At 39.0% G+C, this 17,399-nt stretch overlaps 1 protein-coding gene across 7 annotated transcripts in view; it reads left to right on the top strand.

Annotated features, from left to right (window-relative positions):
* The window catches only part of fsd1l (fibronectin type III and SPRY domain containing 1-like), a 42,610-nt gene extending 25,489 nt beyond the window's left edge, over window positions 1–17,121 (top strand). For 2 of the 7 annotated variants that reach the window (XM_069187361.1, XM_069187359.1), the window contains exons 7-15: window positions 2,766–2,975; window positions 3,448–3,546; window positions 4,534–4,663; window positions 7,539–7,571; window positions 8,669–8,701; window positions 10,721–10,818; window positions 11,336–11,587; window positions 14,013–14,101; window positions 15,096–17,121. In XM_069187361.1, coding sequence (XP_069043462.1) covers window positions 2,766–2,975; window positions 3,448–3,546; window positions 4,534–4,663; window positions 7,539–7,571; window positions 8,669–8,701; window positions 10,721–10,818; window positions 11,336–11,587; window positions 14,013–14,101; window positions 15,096–15,218 — 1,067 coding nt within the window. In that variant the 3' untranslated portion in view covers window positions 15,219–17,121. The remainder of the gene's footprint in view (window positions 1–2,765; window positions 2,976–3,447; window positions 3,547–4,533; window positions 4,664–7,538; window positions 7,572–8,668; window positions 8,702–10,720; window positions 10,819–11,335; window positions 11,588–14,012; window positions 14,102–15,095) is intronic. The other 5 variants (XM_069187360.1, XM_015362456.2, XM_015362448.2 and 2 more) reach the window with 5 other exon arrangements.
* Window positions 17,122–17,399: the final 278 nt, after the last annotated feature.

The following is a 17,399-nucleotide window of genomic DNA, read 5'->3' as shown; positions in this document are numbered from 1 at the left end:
TGAGAAGTGCAATAAAAATGGAGTATGGAGAATTGCACACAGTACAGAAGATACAAAACAAACCAGAATGTACAGTATACAAGAATATATATTGCATATATTGTACACCAGTTGTAAACAGAAAACCAGCTACAGTTCAGCTCTTAGGTTAGGAACTGCTACTTTAGACACAGGACATTGGAAATTTGGAATGAGAGGTTGGAATGAAATAAAGTTCATTCTGAGATATTATCGTTTGCCGATAACGATTTGTATCATTTGCCAAAGGTTTTTCAGATGTATTTCGCAAGCCTAGATAGTTGTTAGGGAAGGAATTCTTGAAGAAAACTGCTTTGTTTTTCCTGCTAAAGCTGTTTTCATTACTCACAGAAGTAAGGTTTCAAAATCAAACTGAGCAAGATGAGCCCAATGGCATCTCTTGGCTTGTACAGTTTTATTGTAGATCTTCTCAGGGTGAGTCAGGCAGTTCTTTTGTCTAGTATCTGTTCTCTGGAAGCATTGGTCTTTGTCAGATTACACCCAACTGTCAGCAAAGCTACAAACCTTTGGATGTTGCCTCAGTTTGAATGCTTTGGAGATTGAAATGTGATCTTGTTATTTTCTGTGGGTTATTTGTCTGGCATTATCATAGTGCAGCTAAGTTGCAGAACAATATAAAACAAACTTGTTAGATTGTGTTTTTGTTTATTGTACAGGTAACAGCATTCTTTTGATATTCCCTTTTGATATTTATTTAGGCCAATCGCGGGGGCATTTATTTCTTAAGGAAGAAGTGGAAAATAAGGGAAAGTTCCTGAAGATCGAGAACATAAATTAAAATGTGAACTTGGGATTTCAATATAAAATACCTGCCGCTATTTAAATTAAGAAAAGTGAGTCAGTCCATGTTGATAAGTTTTGCATCGAATCAACTGGCCATGATCCACTTTTGATGTAGAGTTTATTCCTCTACCATTCATGCCTTTCTCTCACCATGTATCTGATTGGGCTGTGCTTTCTCTTGTAGCATACGCCTCTACCAGTAATTCCCTCTGGTCCCCCAATGTCTTTGTGATGTATTCAGGGGGCCTCCTGTTCTATAAATCTGTCTGAAAAGAGCGCCTATTCAGGCTTCTTCCAGGCATTAAACAAAACTTCTTTTTTGTGTGCTTGCTGAGGGTGAATGAAACTAGCTGACTCTCTCCCTGTTTAACACTGCATATTGCAGAGGTTTCATCTCCATGGAAATAACACAGGCTCTCCCTGGGCCCAGAACTACCATTTTCAGCTGCCTACAGTATACGATGATCGACTCATTTTTCAGAAAACGGTGAAAAATGAAATTTCCCTAGATACTAAATTTAAGGATACAATTCCTTATCGTTTAATTCATATAAGGTTTAAACAATTTTGAATTTTTTGGGCCTGAATTTAGTCAGGATTCTACTCCAGCATGTGGAAGTCAACAGAAAAGTATTTTTAACAAAGGAAACTATTCCTTATGAAAGTTTCACATTGTATACCAAAACTGAAAAGCTTTCATGAATCTCATCTGCATACAGATGGATATGACCTTATTTAATCAGGAATATGTTTGCATATTGACTTGTATTTTGTGGAAACCCTTTGGTTACCATGTCTCCTTAGTTTGCCTAGTACTGATAAAACAGATTGTATTCAGCAATGTCAAAGCATAGTAATTAAAGCATTCTCACTTCACAGTTCATCACCAATATTCATGAGAACACAGACGTTAATATTACGAGAAGCAAGAATAACATTAACTAGATAGATTCTATGTACTTAAAATTCGACTTTTTTCTGTGATCTGACTTTACAGTCCTCAGGCAGCTCCTAAAAGCTGCCTGAGTAGAAAACCTGAGTTGTAAAATACCCATCTGGACTCTCGGGAGGTTTGTGTTTTGCTCCAGCTGCATGGCTGTCGATCTCATCAATGGCTGCCCCTGATGGCCTTTACTGTTCACCTGTCTGATAGAATGATGTCACACTCCCAAGGCAGTAATGCAGCTTGTCAGAAAAATCTCTTTCTGGAGGGATTCACAACTATTGGCAAGCCTGCTATCTTAAAATAAAATGGGTAGTAGGAAAAATGCCACATACACGTCTAAACCTTTCTTTGTGTTGAATCAAACTGGCAGTAACTTTCTGAAGGCACATCTTTATACACATTCAGCTACATGCGATGGATTTTGAAAGGGCATGGTTAATTAAATGAAAGGGAATCTTTTCAGTTTTGTATTAAACACTTGATCTTTGTTGCTTTGCAATGATCTGAAAAGCTACAATCAGTACGCAATTTTAGTTCCCTATTAAAGTTCTTTACATTCAAGAGCATTTTCAGGGTTAGAGGAGTGGAGAAACGCTAGTCACAAATTCATATCTATTAGCCTCTCCAGTGATGAAGTACTTAAAACTTTCGTTTTCAGTTCTGTTCTCATTTTCCATGCTGATTTTTTTTTCTGCCACTACCAGAAGTCGAATGGATCTGTTTTGAATGTGCCAGAATACCTGGGAAATGGTGCATAAAATAAGCTTTCTGGCCATTTTAAATATTCTTTGACATCCATACATTCACAAACAGTGCTTCTTTTGGTCTATATAGTTATGGTAAGTAATGAATCGGTGCTTTGTCTCATTGAAAATTAATAAAAATGTTGCCTGTAATCCCTTAGGTCCTGTTTCACTGCATATCACTCCTTCTTCAGGCATACAGCAGGTTGCATTCATCCAACAAAGATTTCAGTACCATCCTTTTTCCTGTATAGTTCCAAGAGCTCCTGAGATTGATGTTGCAGACTGTGTGGTTGCCGACAACTCGGTCACAGTATGCTGGCGAATGCCGGAGGAGGACAACAAGATCGATCACTACATTTTGGAATACAGGAAGACCAACCATGAAGGGCTTCCCCGAGTCAAAGATGAGCGATGCTGGGAGGTGCTGGACAACATCAGAAGCACAGAGTATTCATTAACGGGTAACTAAATCTCTTTGCTAAGCACACTCCAAACACAGTATTTACAGTATTTAACATAGTAAGAAGAGTATTTTATTACATTTGATATCTCAGCTCTCCCCTTTAATGTCTGACTGATTTGTTGAGGGAGAGAGCTGTTATTTTGCAAGATGGCACATTGTGGACTGTTCCCTTCAATTAACCTTTTTTGATTTTTGATTTTTTTTAAAATCATGTCTCTTTTTCTAGAAACTGAATCAGAGTGCAGTGCCTCTTGCTGAACTGTCATAAATATAAAAAATGGCATTATCCTTGTCAAATTGAAGACGTTCATAAATTCAGTGTGTACGGTGCATTTAAATGTAAAACCATTTTAGGGAAATCTTGTTTGATTTACAGTGTAGTCACGATTAAGTTATGAAATGTAAAAAAAAATAGCAAAGCTCTGTTTTGTTCCAGAAGGAAATGGCCATTAACATGCGTTTTCTTTCAGGTTTAAAGTTTGACTCCAAGTACATGAACTTCCGAGTGCGAGCCTGCAACAAAGCAGCAGCTGGAGATCACTCTGACCCTGTCACACTGGAGACCAGGGGTAGGGCCTGTCACAGTGCTGTTGTTCATCACTGTACATCCATACTGATTCATGGAATATTTTGTCTTGTTGCGCTGCTGACTCCTGCCAGTAACAATGAAGTATACAGTAGGTATACCCTGGACTAATTAAGATTGACACTTTTGCCACTGATTACTGTGCTACAGGTTTTAACTGTTTCCCTCAGACAGTCACCCTATTGGGAGGCAGGTCATACTAGATCCTTTCATGAGATGAGTTTGGGATTATTCCACTGGGAGACACTGCACAGGTACAGTAAGGAGGAGACAGGATTTCACCTCTGGTAGCTGTAGGGTTGCATGAAGGCTCACGGCAGCACAGTGAAGGCTTGAAATCAGTTTTTTAATTTGTTATGAAAAAGACCATAACAAACAGGAGCACAAAAACTGCGTTTGCCTATGAACTCTGCACCCATACATTTACTACCATCTCTTATACAGTTTAGACTATCTCAGTTATCATAAATGCTGGGCTTAGAAGAGATCCTCACATGTGCATCAGAACTTATATACAGATTTTATACATAGTACAACTCTCATCCCTGCCTTCCACTAACTCCGAAGTATCATCTACAACAAATGTCTTTCTCCTGCTTCAACATGCAAAGAGCTCATTTCGAATAGACACTTTCACATACGCTCTGGTCAAACTCTACACAACTGTCTCCACAGGAGGAACTTGTGGTGCAGAGCAGCAGTGAATAATGTTCATCTAAAGCCAATGATGAAAACAAATGGGACTCTTTGTATGGTTCCGAGCCACCAACCACTTACTACTCTTACACTCTTATTACACTCTCACACTTCATCTCATTCCTTATTTCTTCAATTCTCTTGAATCTGTTTTGCTTCCAAATGGATTTTGAGGGCCTTGGGCTCTTGTCACATTTTGTCTGGTGTTCCACGTCACACACCTTAACGTGGCCCCTCTCTTTAGATGCCCTTTTTTTCTTCTCTTTTCAAACAGCTTTTAACTTCAGCTTAGACTCTACCTGCTCACACCTCAACCTGAAGGTGGAAGACAGCTGTGTAGAGTGGGATCCAGCAGGGGGCAAAGGCCAAGAAAGCAAAATAAAGGGCAAGGAGAACAAGGGCAGGTGATTATTTTTATTTACTCTTTTATTTAACCTAGTAAGTGACCTGAGGAAAAAAAAAATCATTTGAATTGATGTCCTGGAGGATGTAGGATGTCCTACACATTTATGCAAATGGCCTTTTACTGGAACAGTGTGAGCATAATATTCTGCACACTGCAACAGCTGAGGTTTGAACCCACAAGCCCTACTGTATGTCCAGAGTCTGGAGACCTAACCTATACAGCTTCATCAGGCCTGCTGAGCTCTGGGCATGTCAGCACCCCATAGTATTTTGTTAAAAGTAGTTTTTGGGAAATTGAAAGCTAGACGGCACTCCTGTGGTGTTTCAGGACTGCTGTTTAAACTTTAGTTCCATTAATCTCCATGTGTGCTAATGTTAACAATGAGATTTAAACCCCGTCAGTTTGAGTTTAAGCTAAGGCCATGTCCATTCTAAACATTTAAATTTGACCACTTATCTTTACACTTGGTAAAGAGTGCTGAGAGGGATGTGCACTTATAACATTGTTACTGGAGAACCAGACTTGATACCACCTGGAAGTAGTTCCAAAATCAAGCCAGTCATATCTGTTTGCCCTGTTTGTCAAAAGTGAGTTTGCTTTAACTCAGTGACTCTTTATTCTGTGTTATTCCAAGTGAATTTGATAGCATGTTCAGCACAAGACCACAGCAAATACTCAGAAAAGGATCTATATACTACAGTTTGTCATTCTGAGGCATATAAATGGAGAAAATTAAATATGCTCCAGTTGAGAGGAGATCATTCATCACATCTTGGTGGTTTGTACCTAAATGATCTATTAAGCCATTTCTTAAAGGATACTGTGGTAAAATTCTGAGGAAAATCACACAGATTGTAGTCCTAAATATATAGTGAATCCAGTGGTATTTGTGCTAAATTGCCATATGCAAACTACAACATTAAAACAACTTAGGGGTAGCTCCTGTCTGTTTCTGTCCATAAAGCCCAATTAACAAAGATATGATAATTCACTAGGTGCACTTGGAGCTACAAGAATCGGAACATTCTTGAAATAGTTTAATTGGTGTGGACAGGATCTAAGAGTCTCATTCCCAAACTGGAATTAGAAACATGTAAGCCAAACCTGAGAGACGCATAATGAAGCGTTCTATTCACAAAACCAAAAGAATATACAAAAGACTGCAAACAGGTTACAAGGAGGAGGCCTCCCAGCCCATCTCGCCAGTTTGGTTGATAATAGCAACTAGATCAGTGACTCTCACCCAGCTGTTTGCCTTGTTCCAAAGCCCTTGTGAACAGGTCCTCAACGTCTGAGTTTCCAATGCACCTCTGGTTTGGAAATCCTCTGTTTTGTGTTTTACTGCTGATTGTGAAGAAGTCCATTGAGTTGGGAAACAAAAGCTTAAGGAGCAGTGATTAAAGGGTTCAGATAAATAACCAACACCTTGGTTGGAACAAAAATCAACACTGGGGACAGGAGGACCCACATAGTAAAATCCTGCTACAGTCATTTCTCTGTGTTAAAGTAATATTAATACAATTGTTTTATGAGAACTTATGAGAAGAAGGCTTAAAGGGGAACTGCAGACCGAATTTCTTGGTTATTAAATCTTGGTAACAGATTAATTCATTGACAATATAAAACAAACTACAAATTTCAAATTGAGCACAAAATCGTGAACTTTTTGATAGCACTGCATAGTCACCATGGTCTGGCCACGAGCAAGAGAGAGAGTTCCCACGAATTGCGACCTGAAGCAGCCCTTCCTGCTCACTAGTCACTGTAATGACTAATGTGATATGATGTATGAGTGATGTAAGTGTAGGTCATGCAGCAGAGTTAATAAGTAATAAGTAAGTTCCATTTATCAGCACATACAAAATACATAAAATACATCATGGAAAATTTTGTATTGAATATAAAAAATATGTATTGAAAACCATCTCGAAGGCAAGAGCAATATTTCTGTTGGATTAAGAGATATGCTAAAATTATATTCACAAGCCTGCTTCTTTACAATGTAATTGGGCCGCTTCACGTCACCAGAAGTTTTGTTGCCTCATTCTGAATCACCGAACATGGTGCTGCACATACCTGGAAATTTAATTTATTTTGGGATGTAAGTTGAAGGTCTTACAAGTTACTGTGTACATTTTACTTTTATTGCGGTTTGAAATGCACTCATCAGTGCTGCTTTTTCTAACCCCAAAATATAAAAATAGCAGAATTGCAGTTCCCTTTTAACTCCTCCTGAAATGAGATGTGACATTTATCTGGCTTGTCTGTGGCACATTCCCAGTATATTGGGTCATAGCTCTTTATTAATGCATCAGCGCTTACTTGCTTACCCAGTCCGATAAAAACAATGTCTCCAAGGTCTCGTTGGGATCACTTTCTGTTAGTGAGTAAAGTTTCTTTCCTGTGTGGAAGGACACTTGAGCCTTGTATGTTTTATTAAACATGCGCTTTCCTGGTTTTACCTTCCAATGACACACCAGTTACAACTGATAAAGCATATGGATGGGCTGAAATTAGATCTCATTACTTGTGCTTTTTGAATGCCAGACTTCCAAGAACCTTCCAAACAACTTAAATGTAGACCTTAGATTGCCTTCAGAATTCCATAGAGGTCTTTTGGCCATAAAGAATATTCATGCTGAGTACCTTGGAACTAAGTTGCTAAGGCAAAAGAACAGAACTGGCAAGTCTGTGTGCAACACTGCCTCGCTAGAAATTAGCGAGTTTTGGTGGTAAAGACAGGTGCCGTAATGCAATAGACAGTAGTCTTTCTTAGAGTACTTCCCCATCCATGCCTTAACCCTTTTTGTGCAAAACATTTGAATTGCTCATTAACCCACTGCTTATCCATGTTTTTTCCTCCCAACCAACAGCGGCCATGTTACCAATCTGAAGAACACGTCAAGGTGATTCTGTGCCTCCTAGCTATAGGATTTAGTTTAGTCGACAGCTCTAGCAAGAAGCACTTAACCACAGCTCGTACATTAACAAAGGTCTCTTAGCAGTCATCCAAGCTTGTTTTTATCTAGTCTTTCTCAGGCTTCTGAAAGTGCATTTACCATTCCTGTTTTAACACATTATTTTACCATGTACTCTTTTCTCTCTATTTATCATTTGAAATATTACAAGAAATAAGCTCTTTGCCAGACATTGAACATCTACAACAGATGTTTGACAAAAATGTTCACATTTCTCTTGGAAGTGTTCGATTTAAACCATGCTGAAAAAGACTGGGTAAAAAGGTTTGAATTGTGCAGTGTGGAAGGACTGCTTAGTGGTACGTTCATTTATTGATGGAGTGCAGTGTATGGAGAAATAACACTTCATGCTTCAAATCCTTTGTACATCAGAAGGACCTCAAATAAATAACTGTGAATTGAAGAGCCATACTTGAAATCTTTTTTAAAAGTAATCACAACAGGCTGCTGGGAGCCAGTCAAGGCACTTCCATCTATAAATGGCCAATACTATAATTTACTTTCTTTTTTACTTTAGTATGCTTTCTTCTTTTTCTTCCTTCCTTTCCAAAAGAAATGGTGATAAATGGTTTCCTAAATTAACAGACAATGCTTGGGTGAATCTCCACCAATAGATATTATCGTATAAACATTTTCTGTTGCTTTGGATTTTTTTCATGCTTGCAAACAATGCTTCATGTGGTGAGTAAAAATGTTATTTTTGTGACATTATTTTTCACAGTTTTAACTAAATCTACAACATACAAATCGCATGATTCTAGTTCTTATCACTAATATGAGTAGGGCAAACTATCAGATTTCTTATAAACACAAGGACAAATAGCTATGTTTTGCATTTGTTGTTTTGGGTATAAAGTGAAGGATTGCTAAAGAGTCTAGAAGTTGTTTTAAGGAGTAGGGGGACTAAAATTAAGATGAGTGTTTCCCACATTTTAAGTTAATTTAATTTTGTATCCTGATTTTCCAATTTCATGTGCCATTTTCTCATCACCTCCTCACTGCTGTCTGTACATCTATTGTAAGAGGCTTTTCCTCAGTGGAATTGCAACAAAAGAGAGGTTTGTTCCCTTTGACAGAAGACAAAATATGCTGCAGCATGCAGAATCACCAAAACACTATTATTAATACTACTACACCCGGTGAATCAAAAAGGAGAATAAAAGACCTTCTTTCCTCTTGGTCAAAAGCACATTCAAAATTTATACATGTACAGTAGAGGTCACATTTCACCTCATGTAGTGTTCTCTGTGGCACTGGTGCAGCTTGAAGAAGTTGCAGTACAGTGTACAGCTTCGGATATTTATGTACTGTTAAGTAGTTAGATGTCATTATGTACTGCTAGATAAATAGATGTCATTGGTTTCCAGATTTAGTAAATGCCTTTGTGCAATTGAAATGGAAGGGGTGGGAACAATGAGGGGTCTCTCTGGGAAAACTGCTCCGCCAGCTCTTGCCCATTGGAATATCCTATGACGTATGGTGTCCTAGGGTACCCAGCTGTTCCGTATATTCCTTGCCAATTTGAAGTATGCAGCAAATGGGCTCTTGTGAGAGCACAGAGGATTTGGCCGCACCTCTCACATCAGTACAGCTGACCCTCAAAAACTGCTGCTGCTGCAACTTCCAAATATCTTAGTAATGTTGCCACTGGACATGAAAGCCATACGTAATACAGGGGTTTTTAAAAAGAGACATGTTGTTTGGCTATTCACTCTTTATTTCGTAGAGCACCTTCTCAGATCACTTTACAGTGAATTGTTACAATACATAAACCTCCTGGAGAGGATTTTGAAAATGTCACTCATTGTGTGTGTGTGTCAATTACCTGTGGCTGCATAGCTTCAGGATTATGAAACAGACTACTGAACTGCGAACTGCTTACTTGCAAAATGCGACTAATTTGCCTGGTTTTCCAGACTGGAACTAAAAGAACTACAATAAAAATGATTGTTCAGTTGTTGTGAGTTTTTTTTTCAGTATTAGTAACATTTAACAGGCTTTGAGCTTGAATTGCAAATCATTACCATATTGTGCAAAACACAATTTTTATTGGAATTGGTGGTCACCATTCTTCTTAATATTTTTTCTGCGATGCTACTAAGGTCACAGAAAAATTAATCTATATGTGTATCTCCATACACAGTGTTTTGACTGTATGGTAGATTGTTGCCATTTCTTTTTTTCTTTGATTGATCTTAACCATTTTTCTTACTGACACACAACACTATGTCCTTATGAAATTCACGTAACAATTAGTGGACAGGCACGAAAGGAGGACTGGCTCATTGTATGTCACATTAACAGTTTGTTTAAACCTTATTTTGTAAATTGCTGCATTGTATACTGTACCATAGTTTTGTCAAAGTCTGTAAAAACAAGAAAGTAAAGTAAAATAACTGAGAACAGATTGTGGCCCATCTGCATACCTATTTTGTGTACATTTATTCCACTTATTAAAAAAGAAAATAGTCAATAGAGTTTTAACAAATAATTTTGACTTGCAGCCAATTTGTATTTTATACACAAATTGAAACTAATTTTCTTCCATAATCAAACTTTGCCACTCGGCAACCGTAATTAATTACCTTAGTGAAAGGCATTGTGCCAATTTGTTTAGAGAATTATATGTAAAGCTGCTACATCAGCACAATCGAGACTGTAGAACACATGGGACCCTCCTGGATGGAACACTATTCCATCACAGAGTTTACCCAGCAATGCTGGTCCCCACTTATACAGCTGGGTGGACTGGACCAACTGGGGTACAACAGGAACCTGAACCCTCAATCTGGCAGCTCTGAGCCCAAAGCCTACCCACTACACTGATCAATGATAGGATGTAACGAAATAGCTATTAATGACTGTTTTATTCATTAGGGTTCCAAGGTTACCACATACTGTTCATCAGTACAGTAACTCAATTATAATGTAAATTAGGCTTAGTTATTGATTCATTTGCACTGAACCTTGCCACTACATACAGTAGCATGTTGCCTTTGGCAAAGAACAGCAAGCAGCTGTTGCTGAAAAATATTCTAGAGTTTCAAACTGTTTCTTTCTTCCACGTTTCTCCTTAGAAGTGGTACCCCATCTCCCAAACGGACATCAACCACACGGCCGCCTCCAGTTCGAGGAAGCAGAGATCGTTTTACTGGGGAATCGTACACCGTTTTGGGTAAATGGACAAAAACACCCGGTCACAAAAGGGCTCTGCTTTTAGACAACAAAATGACTCTTCAGCAAAATCTTTAATGAGGATATACAGTAGTAATCTGTACATTGCACAAATTGAATAAATTACTTACTGTTGTTGGGTGTGTCCTATTCAGGTTAGTTCAGTGTGTCCCAGTCCTAGTCCTTTTGACCCCATTGTCTTCAGGTTTCCCTTTCAGGTGGACTCTCAGTTGCTTCATTGCAATAATAATGTGAGCGATGAGACCTTTTGAACTGTTTTATGCTCTTGAAGATTGACTTTTTACATTTGCTTATGAATATTTATACAGTAAGTCTATTTCAAAAAGAACTCAAATTGTTATTTAAATAAGATGTTCAGTAACACAACTGAGAGCACTGCTGGGACAGAAATGAGCAGGCTTTGAGAGTGATGAGGGCCTGTGCTAAGCCAGTCCTGTTCTAAAGCAAGAATGAGTATGGTTGAGATGAAACTAGGTAATTTTGTGTGTTCTATGCAGGTGACAGCAGTATAGAGTCTGGACAGCACTACTGGGAAGTGAAAGCTCAAAAGGACTGCAAGTCCTACAGTGTGGGTGTTGCCTACAGAAACCTGGGGAAGTTTGACCAGCTAGGCAAGACCAACACGTCTTGGTGTATCCATGTCAACAACTGGCTGCAGGCGACCTTTGCAGCCAAGCACAACAACAAGGCCAAGAGCCTGGAGGTAGCGGTGCCAGACCGAATTGGAGTCTACTGCGATTTTGATGGAGGTAATGCGACTGGTGGGATGGAGTTGTCAGCAACTCTAAAATGGGGGCTTGCGGGTTCAGTTCCCAGATCGCATACTGCTTTTGTCCCGTATAGCAAGGTGCTACACTCAAACAGCTACACCAGATGCCCACCACTATAAATTGCTACCTGCCAAGTCAGCCTTGTAAGTGAGAATTCTCTCTCAATTAGCTTAGTTGCTTAAAAATAAATATTTTACTTGGATAATTTTCTTCCAGTGATGTATCCTCCAGAACTACTTACCTAAGTACCCTAATTTTAGGATAATAGTCAGGCTGGACTTGGAGGTCAGTTATGCCCTTATGTAACTAAAGCAAGTACCAATAATTAGATTTCATGTAGTTTTCTAGCAGCTTGAATGAGGAGTAGCTTATGTAACTAAATATTTTGTTTTTTGTGTAACTTATGTAGGTACTGCATTAAAATTTCTGTATTTTGTGTGTCAACTTGCTTATTTTTAAATATAATTGTGCAACAGACATTTTCAAGCTTAGTCATAAAAGCCTTGACTCACTGCTCATGTAGTATAGGCAATGAAAGAAAAAAGAAACAACTGATGAGCTAATCCATCTCACTCCCAAGCAGAAACATCCAGTCTTGTCCTCTGCGCTGTAGGCATATACAATTATTTTGCCATTTACTGATGACTGTGGATGTTTTCACCATTACATTATCACTCTCCGATCCATTCAGAGATAATTTAGCTGTATGTTGCATACATGGACAGTTGTGGGGAAAAAACCACAGCAAGAAACCAGAACCATCATTTATTTGTTTTTACTATTTTAATTTCTGTTTGTATACAAAACAGAAATTCTGAAAGTAGAAAATAGCACTGAAAATTCAAGGTCATTAATTGCAATTCATAACAAAAGTACACAAGCTCTTCAAATCTTTTAAGGGTAGCACTTCCTTGATTAACACAACCTAGAAGAGAGAAGCTAAGACCTTTACTACCTAAATGACAGCATGGGCCTTTGGTTTGTATTACACATCAGTAATACGATTAAGGCTCCAGGTGATTTAAACTCCTTGAATCCAAGGAAAGCCATCAGATACCCTGATATTGAATTGCAGCCATTGTGTTCATTCTGTGTATCAGTCACTGTGCTTTACAGAATGTTGTTTTATATTTTGTATACATCCTAGTGCTCTGTGAGAGTTAGATAAGATAAGGTAAGATCACTTTATTAGCCCTATACAATTTCTTACATTAGGAATTCATCTTTTCACATACCCCAGCTTGCTCTCCATGAGACACAGACACACAGACAGGGAGAGAGCCTGTGGTCAGAGCGCTGGATCAGCCATTGTACAGCACCCCTGGAGTAGCTGGGGTTAAGGGCCTTGCTCAGGGGACAAACGGAGTAGGATTCCTCTGCCGGCTGCAGGATTTGAACCAGCAACTTTCCAGCTACAGGCGCAGATCGTGAGCCACAGAGCCACCGCTCTGCCCCTTAGTTATCCACGAATGGGTCATGATAACATCCATCCTATTTCTAACCTCCTCTCCCAACTCACGGGGGATTCGCAGGGAACCGGAGCCTGTCCTGATAAGCAGCAGGCACAAGGGAGGGAGTCATGATAGCCATTTCCTAAATATTAATTATTGAAAACACACTTTTGTTTTTCTTCATTTGAAATGAAAAGTAGACAGGAAAATATAGCTCAGAATATAGATGTAATTAACATATATTTGGTGTAAACTTGTTACTTGTTCATCCTTCTTTTTAAAGACTCTTACTTTGAGCCAGATGAACTGGATTTTGTTGACTTAATCTGTACAATAAAGAAACAGACTTCCAAACTTCCTGGAAATATTATGGTAATGTTTATTGTTGGGGTGTGGACACACTTGTGTCAGTCACATGTACTTTTTTCCAGATGAGCAGATACCCTTCCTTTCGCTTTTGAGATGCTTATCTTGAATAATCTGGACATTGTTTCCCCATGGGATCAATTAATTGATTGTTGTACTAAATGTTTTATTCATGTATGTTTGTATGTACTGTATTGGGTTTTTTTTTGCAGAGAATGCAGGTCCCAAAAGAGACAGCACTGCAATTTTCGTTCCCCATATACAGTATTACTATAGTACTTACTGTAAATCTTTTTTTTTTTAGTTTTGATACTTATGGGAGCTTACACCAGCAGTGTTTCTTTTAAGCAGAAATGTATGTGATATAGTTGCAGACAGTCACTTCCTTCAGGCTATAACTGTGGTGATCACATGCAGCACTATGATAAGACATTGTACTTTGACGCCGTGATTAACAAAGGACTTTATTCAGTGTTACTTGGCTAATCCACATACAGAACTGCAAAGACTGTTATGATGCACACACATTCTTAAAGTGATGTTGATGGTACTTCATGTGGATCTTATAATATTCCTTGTTTCTCTAGGTCAGCTCTCCTTCTACAATGCAGATAGTAAGCAGTTACTTCACACATTCAAAACGAAGTTCACCCAGTCCATTGTACCAGCCTTCATGGTAAGTGCAGCAGATCTTGATCTGTTCTTGGTAAATTTGACCAATGTATTTTTGTTTCTACTTCAAAAATATTACCATGGACTTGAGATCTCTCTCCTAGCTCCATAGCGCCCTCTGTAGGACACATTCTGGCCCTTCTGCTTAAGAGGGGAGATCTCGGTAAAGGCACCCATACAGTAGCTACTGTAAGAACTGCAGGTGGTTAACAGTGGATCTGTCTCTACCAATGTAAAAAAGTACAGCAGCAACTAACATTTTGTTCCCAGCATGTAGATTAAGGACAGAATCAAACTTAAAAGTGGTGAAAAAAATCAAGCGGGAATAGTTTGTGTACAAAGAAAACCTTTGAGAGCTCTTTCAGGTGATTTGATACAGTAGATCATAAGAATGAATGGTTACAAACAGGAGGCCATCTAGCCCATTAGGTAGTTCGTAGCTAAATGATCCAAGGACCACGTCCTGCTGTTTCTTGAAAGAAACCAGGGTTTAGGCTTCAGCAACATGGCTGCGTAGCTTGTTCCACTCTCCATCAACCCTTTGGGTAAAGACCTGCATCCTGTTCTCAGTTTTAATTGTTTATGAAAGTTTATGAAAGGTCATTGAACATACAGCGCAGTCCGTAGGTATTTAGACAGTGAGACAATTTTTGTTGTTTTGGCTCTGTACACACATTGGATTTGAAATGAAACAATGACTATGAGGTTAAAGCGCAGAATGTCACCTTTAATTCAAGGGTATTTACGTTTCTTCCTTGGTGAAAAGAGAAGAAAAGAAGCCCAACGTTTTGGCTGTGGAGCCTTCACCCCGAAGAAGGCTCCACAGCCGAAACGTTCCTGTTTTTCTCTTTTCCGTGAGTAAAGAGCGTGTTTTGAGGAACAGAACAGTGGGGAAGGAGGTAAATTTTGTCCAATCCTTCACTATGAATGAAGTCGTTCTTTCACATCCGTCGTGTCTGTGAGTCTGTGGGTTCCTCATGTGAGCTGTCTCCTCACAGGTGTGGTGCGGCGGGCTCACGGTGTCCACGGGCCTGCAGGTCCCGAGCGCAGTGAAGTGCTTTCAGAAGGCCGAGAACGGGCTGGGCGGCTCCGCCAGCAGCCTCAACAGTGTGCCCCAGTAGCCAGAGCAGCCGGAGAGTCTGTCGCTTCCTACGCGAGTGTGCTCTTCCCGATGGCTCCCGAAGAGAAGACCCACGATGAATGAACCCAGGGAGGCCCTGAGGACTGGCCCAGATCTGCTGCTGTCGAGGCCCAGCTGCCTTCGCTTCCATCTCACTGAAACCTATTAGGAGACTTTTATTTGTTTTGGAATTTTACTGGGAATGCTAGAGACATAATCGGGGAACAGTTGAGTGCACCTCTTTGTTCCTGTTTAGTTTGAACACTGATTTTAAGCCTAAATGATCAGGTGCATTCTGGAATAAGATAAGCCTGTTCAGTTGCAATGTTCACTGTGAGAACTGACACATGGTGAAGTCTGAGGATTTTTAGAATTTTTTTGGGTGTATGAATATAGGTGAGTATGTGTGTGTGTGTTTGTTTGAGAGTGTGAATCCTTTTGTAATGAGACTAGGAATCTTTCTTTCCTGGTCGTGTACTGAACACAATTTTAGCACACCACGTAAATAATTACCTGCATTACTGGCTGAGCTGCATTGCAGTCTTTATATGTGAACTGGAAAAATGTAATCAAAATGATGGAAAAATGCTTTACTTCTGTATTTGAGATTTATATATTGTGCTGCTCTTATGCACTTCTTTCTTAAAGTCTTTACTTTCCTCTGCCTCAATTATGTAGCTGAAGGAGACTATACCTCCTCAGAGTGCATGTGGGCCATAAAATTTGATACTGATGGGTTTTCCACAGTCGTTGTAATCGTGGGTCATGGGTTATAAACAGTCTCTCAGATCCTTCCTGTTCCTCTATGATTTTCACACGATCCTGTATTTGAAGTTCAGCAGAAAGTATACCTAGGTAGACTCCTTCAATCATAGGCTGTAGTTACCCAACTGATTCTTAAATATCTAAGGTTCTAAAGCAGTATCCTCTGTGTGAAAATATTTTATAATTCCTGTACTTTTTCAGATATTAGTTCAAGAGGACCCAAAAGAACATTATAATTCCATACTGGTCTTTTTTTGCAGAAAAAAAGACCTACATAGGTAATGATTATGATTTTGCTATCTGCTGCCCCCAGGTGTGAACGCACAAGAACTGCAATAGAAATACTGCTTACAGGAGATCAACATAAGTGAAAATAAAGCTCTCGGTAACAAAGTGATCTCCCGTCCTTTCTTTCTGCTGTAGAGTTTATACAGTTGATTTTTTTGACAGACTTACATGCAAGAAAGTAAAGGTATTAATATAAAATGACCAATAAACCTAAGTGGTTTCAAGAAATGGAGGTTCTTTCTCAGAGTCCCTTTTCTGTTGAATTCTGAAAAAATCATGAATTTGGAGGTTCCCCATAACCATGTCGAAATACCTAATACTCTAGATAAACAAACAAATGTATCTACAACTCTTAAAGGCAGAGCTGAGTCTTTCAGTGCACTAAAGCATAATGCAAGGAAAAATGTGAAGCTTTGAACATGAGCCAAAAAAACAACTGTTAACCTTTAAGCTGGGATTATCAAGTCAGCATGTTTAAAATAAACCTTTAAACATGCACGAGTGATCGACTCACTTCATTATACAGTATACATTTATAATGATGTTGTAATAGGCACGTTTTAACAGATGGCCTAAGTATTCTGATGATGAGAATGGTAATCTTCAATATTGCTTGGGGGCAGGGACTCCACTGGTCACTTCTCAAAACCTCTTCCTCAATGTTTACACGTGTTGGTGGAGTTGTTTTCTTCCCTCTCACTTCAGGAAATGAATACTTGTAACACTGTGCAAGAATGTTTAAATCCAATGAAGACCTGAGTAGAATTTTTTTTCAATTCTTATTCTTAATGCTGTACAGTGATCTATTGTATAAATAAAGTTCAAGTTTCTGTTTTAGTTTGAAATTTTAATGCTTGCGTTGTGTTTTTTTAAATGTAGAAAATGCAGACCTTTGTTTCTTTTAATCAAATTAGTGCTGCATATTTTGCATTGTTTAAAGTAGAAATTTCCTATAAACTTCCAAAACCTGACTAGAAAAAGGCACTGAAGCAAGATTTCTAAGTCTTCTGAGTTCCCATCAACCCTTGTCCACTCTTGCAGTGACTTGTGCTCCTACCCTCTGCACTCTGAATACTGGTACTCATCCCCGAGTACTGGTACTTGCCCTCTGCACACGGCCTTGAATACT

The sequence above is a fragment of the Lepisosteus oculatus genome, chromosome 3, assembly GCF_040954835.1.
Source record: "Lepisosteus oculatus isolate fLepOcu1 chromosome 3, fLepOcu1.hap2, whole genome shotgun sequence".
In the NCBI taxonomy this organism is placed as follows: domain Eukaryota; kingdom Metazoa; phylum Chordata; class Actinopteri; order Semionotiformes; family Lepisosteidae; genus Lepisosteus; species Lepisosteus oculatus.
Note: the sequence above shows the minus strand (reverse complement) of the source record. Positions and strands in the feature narration are given on the sequence as shown.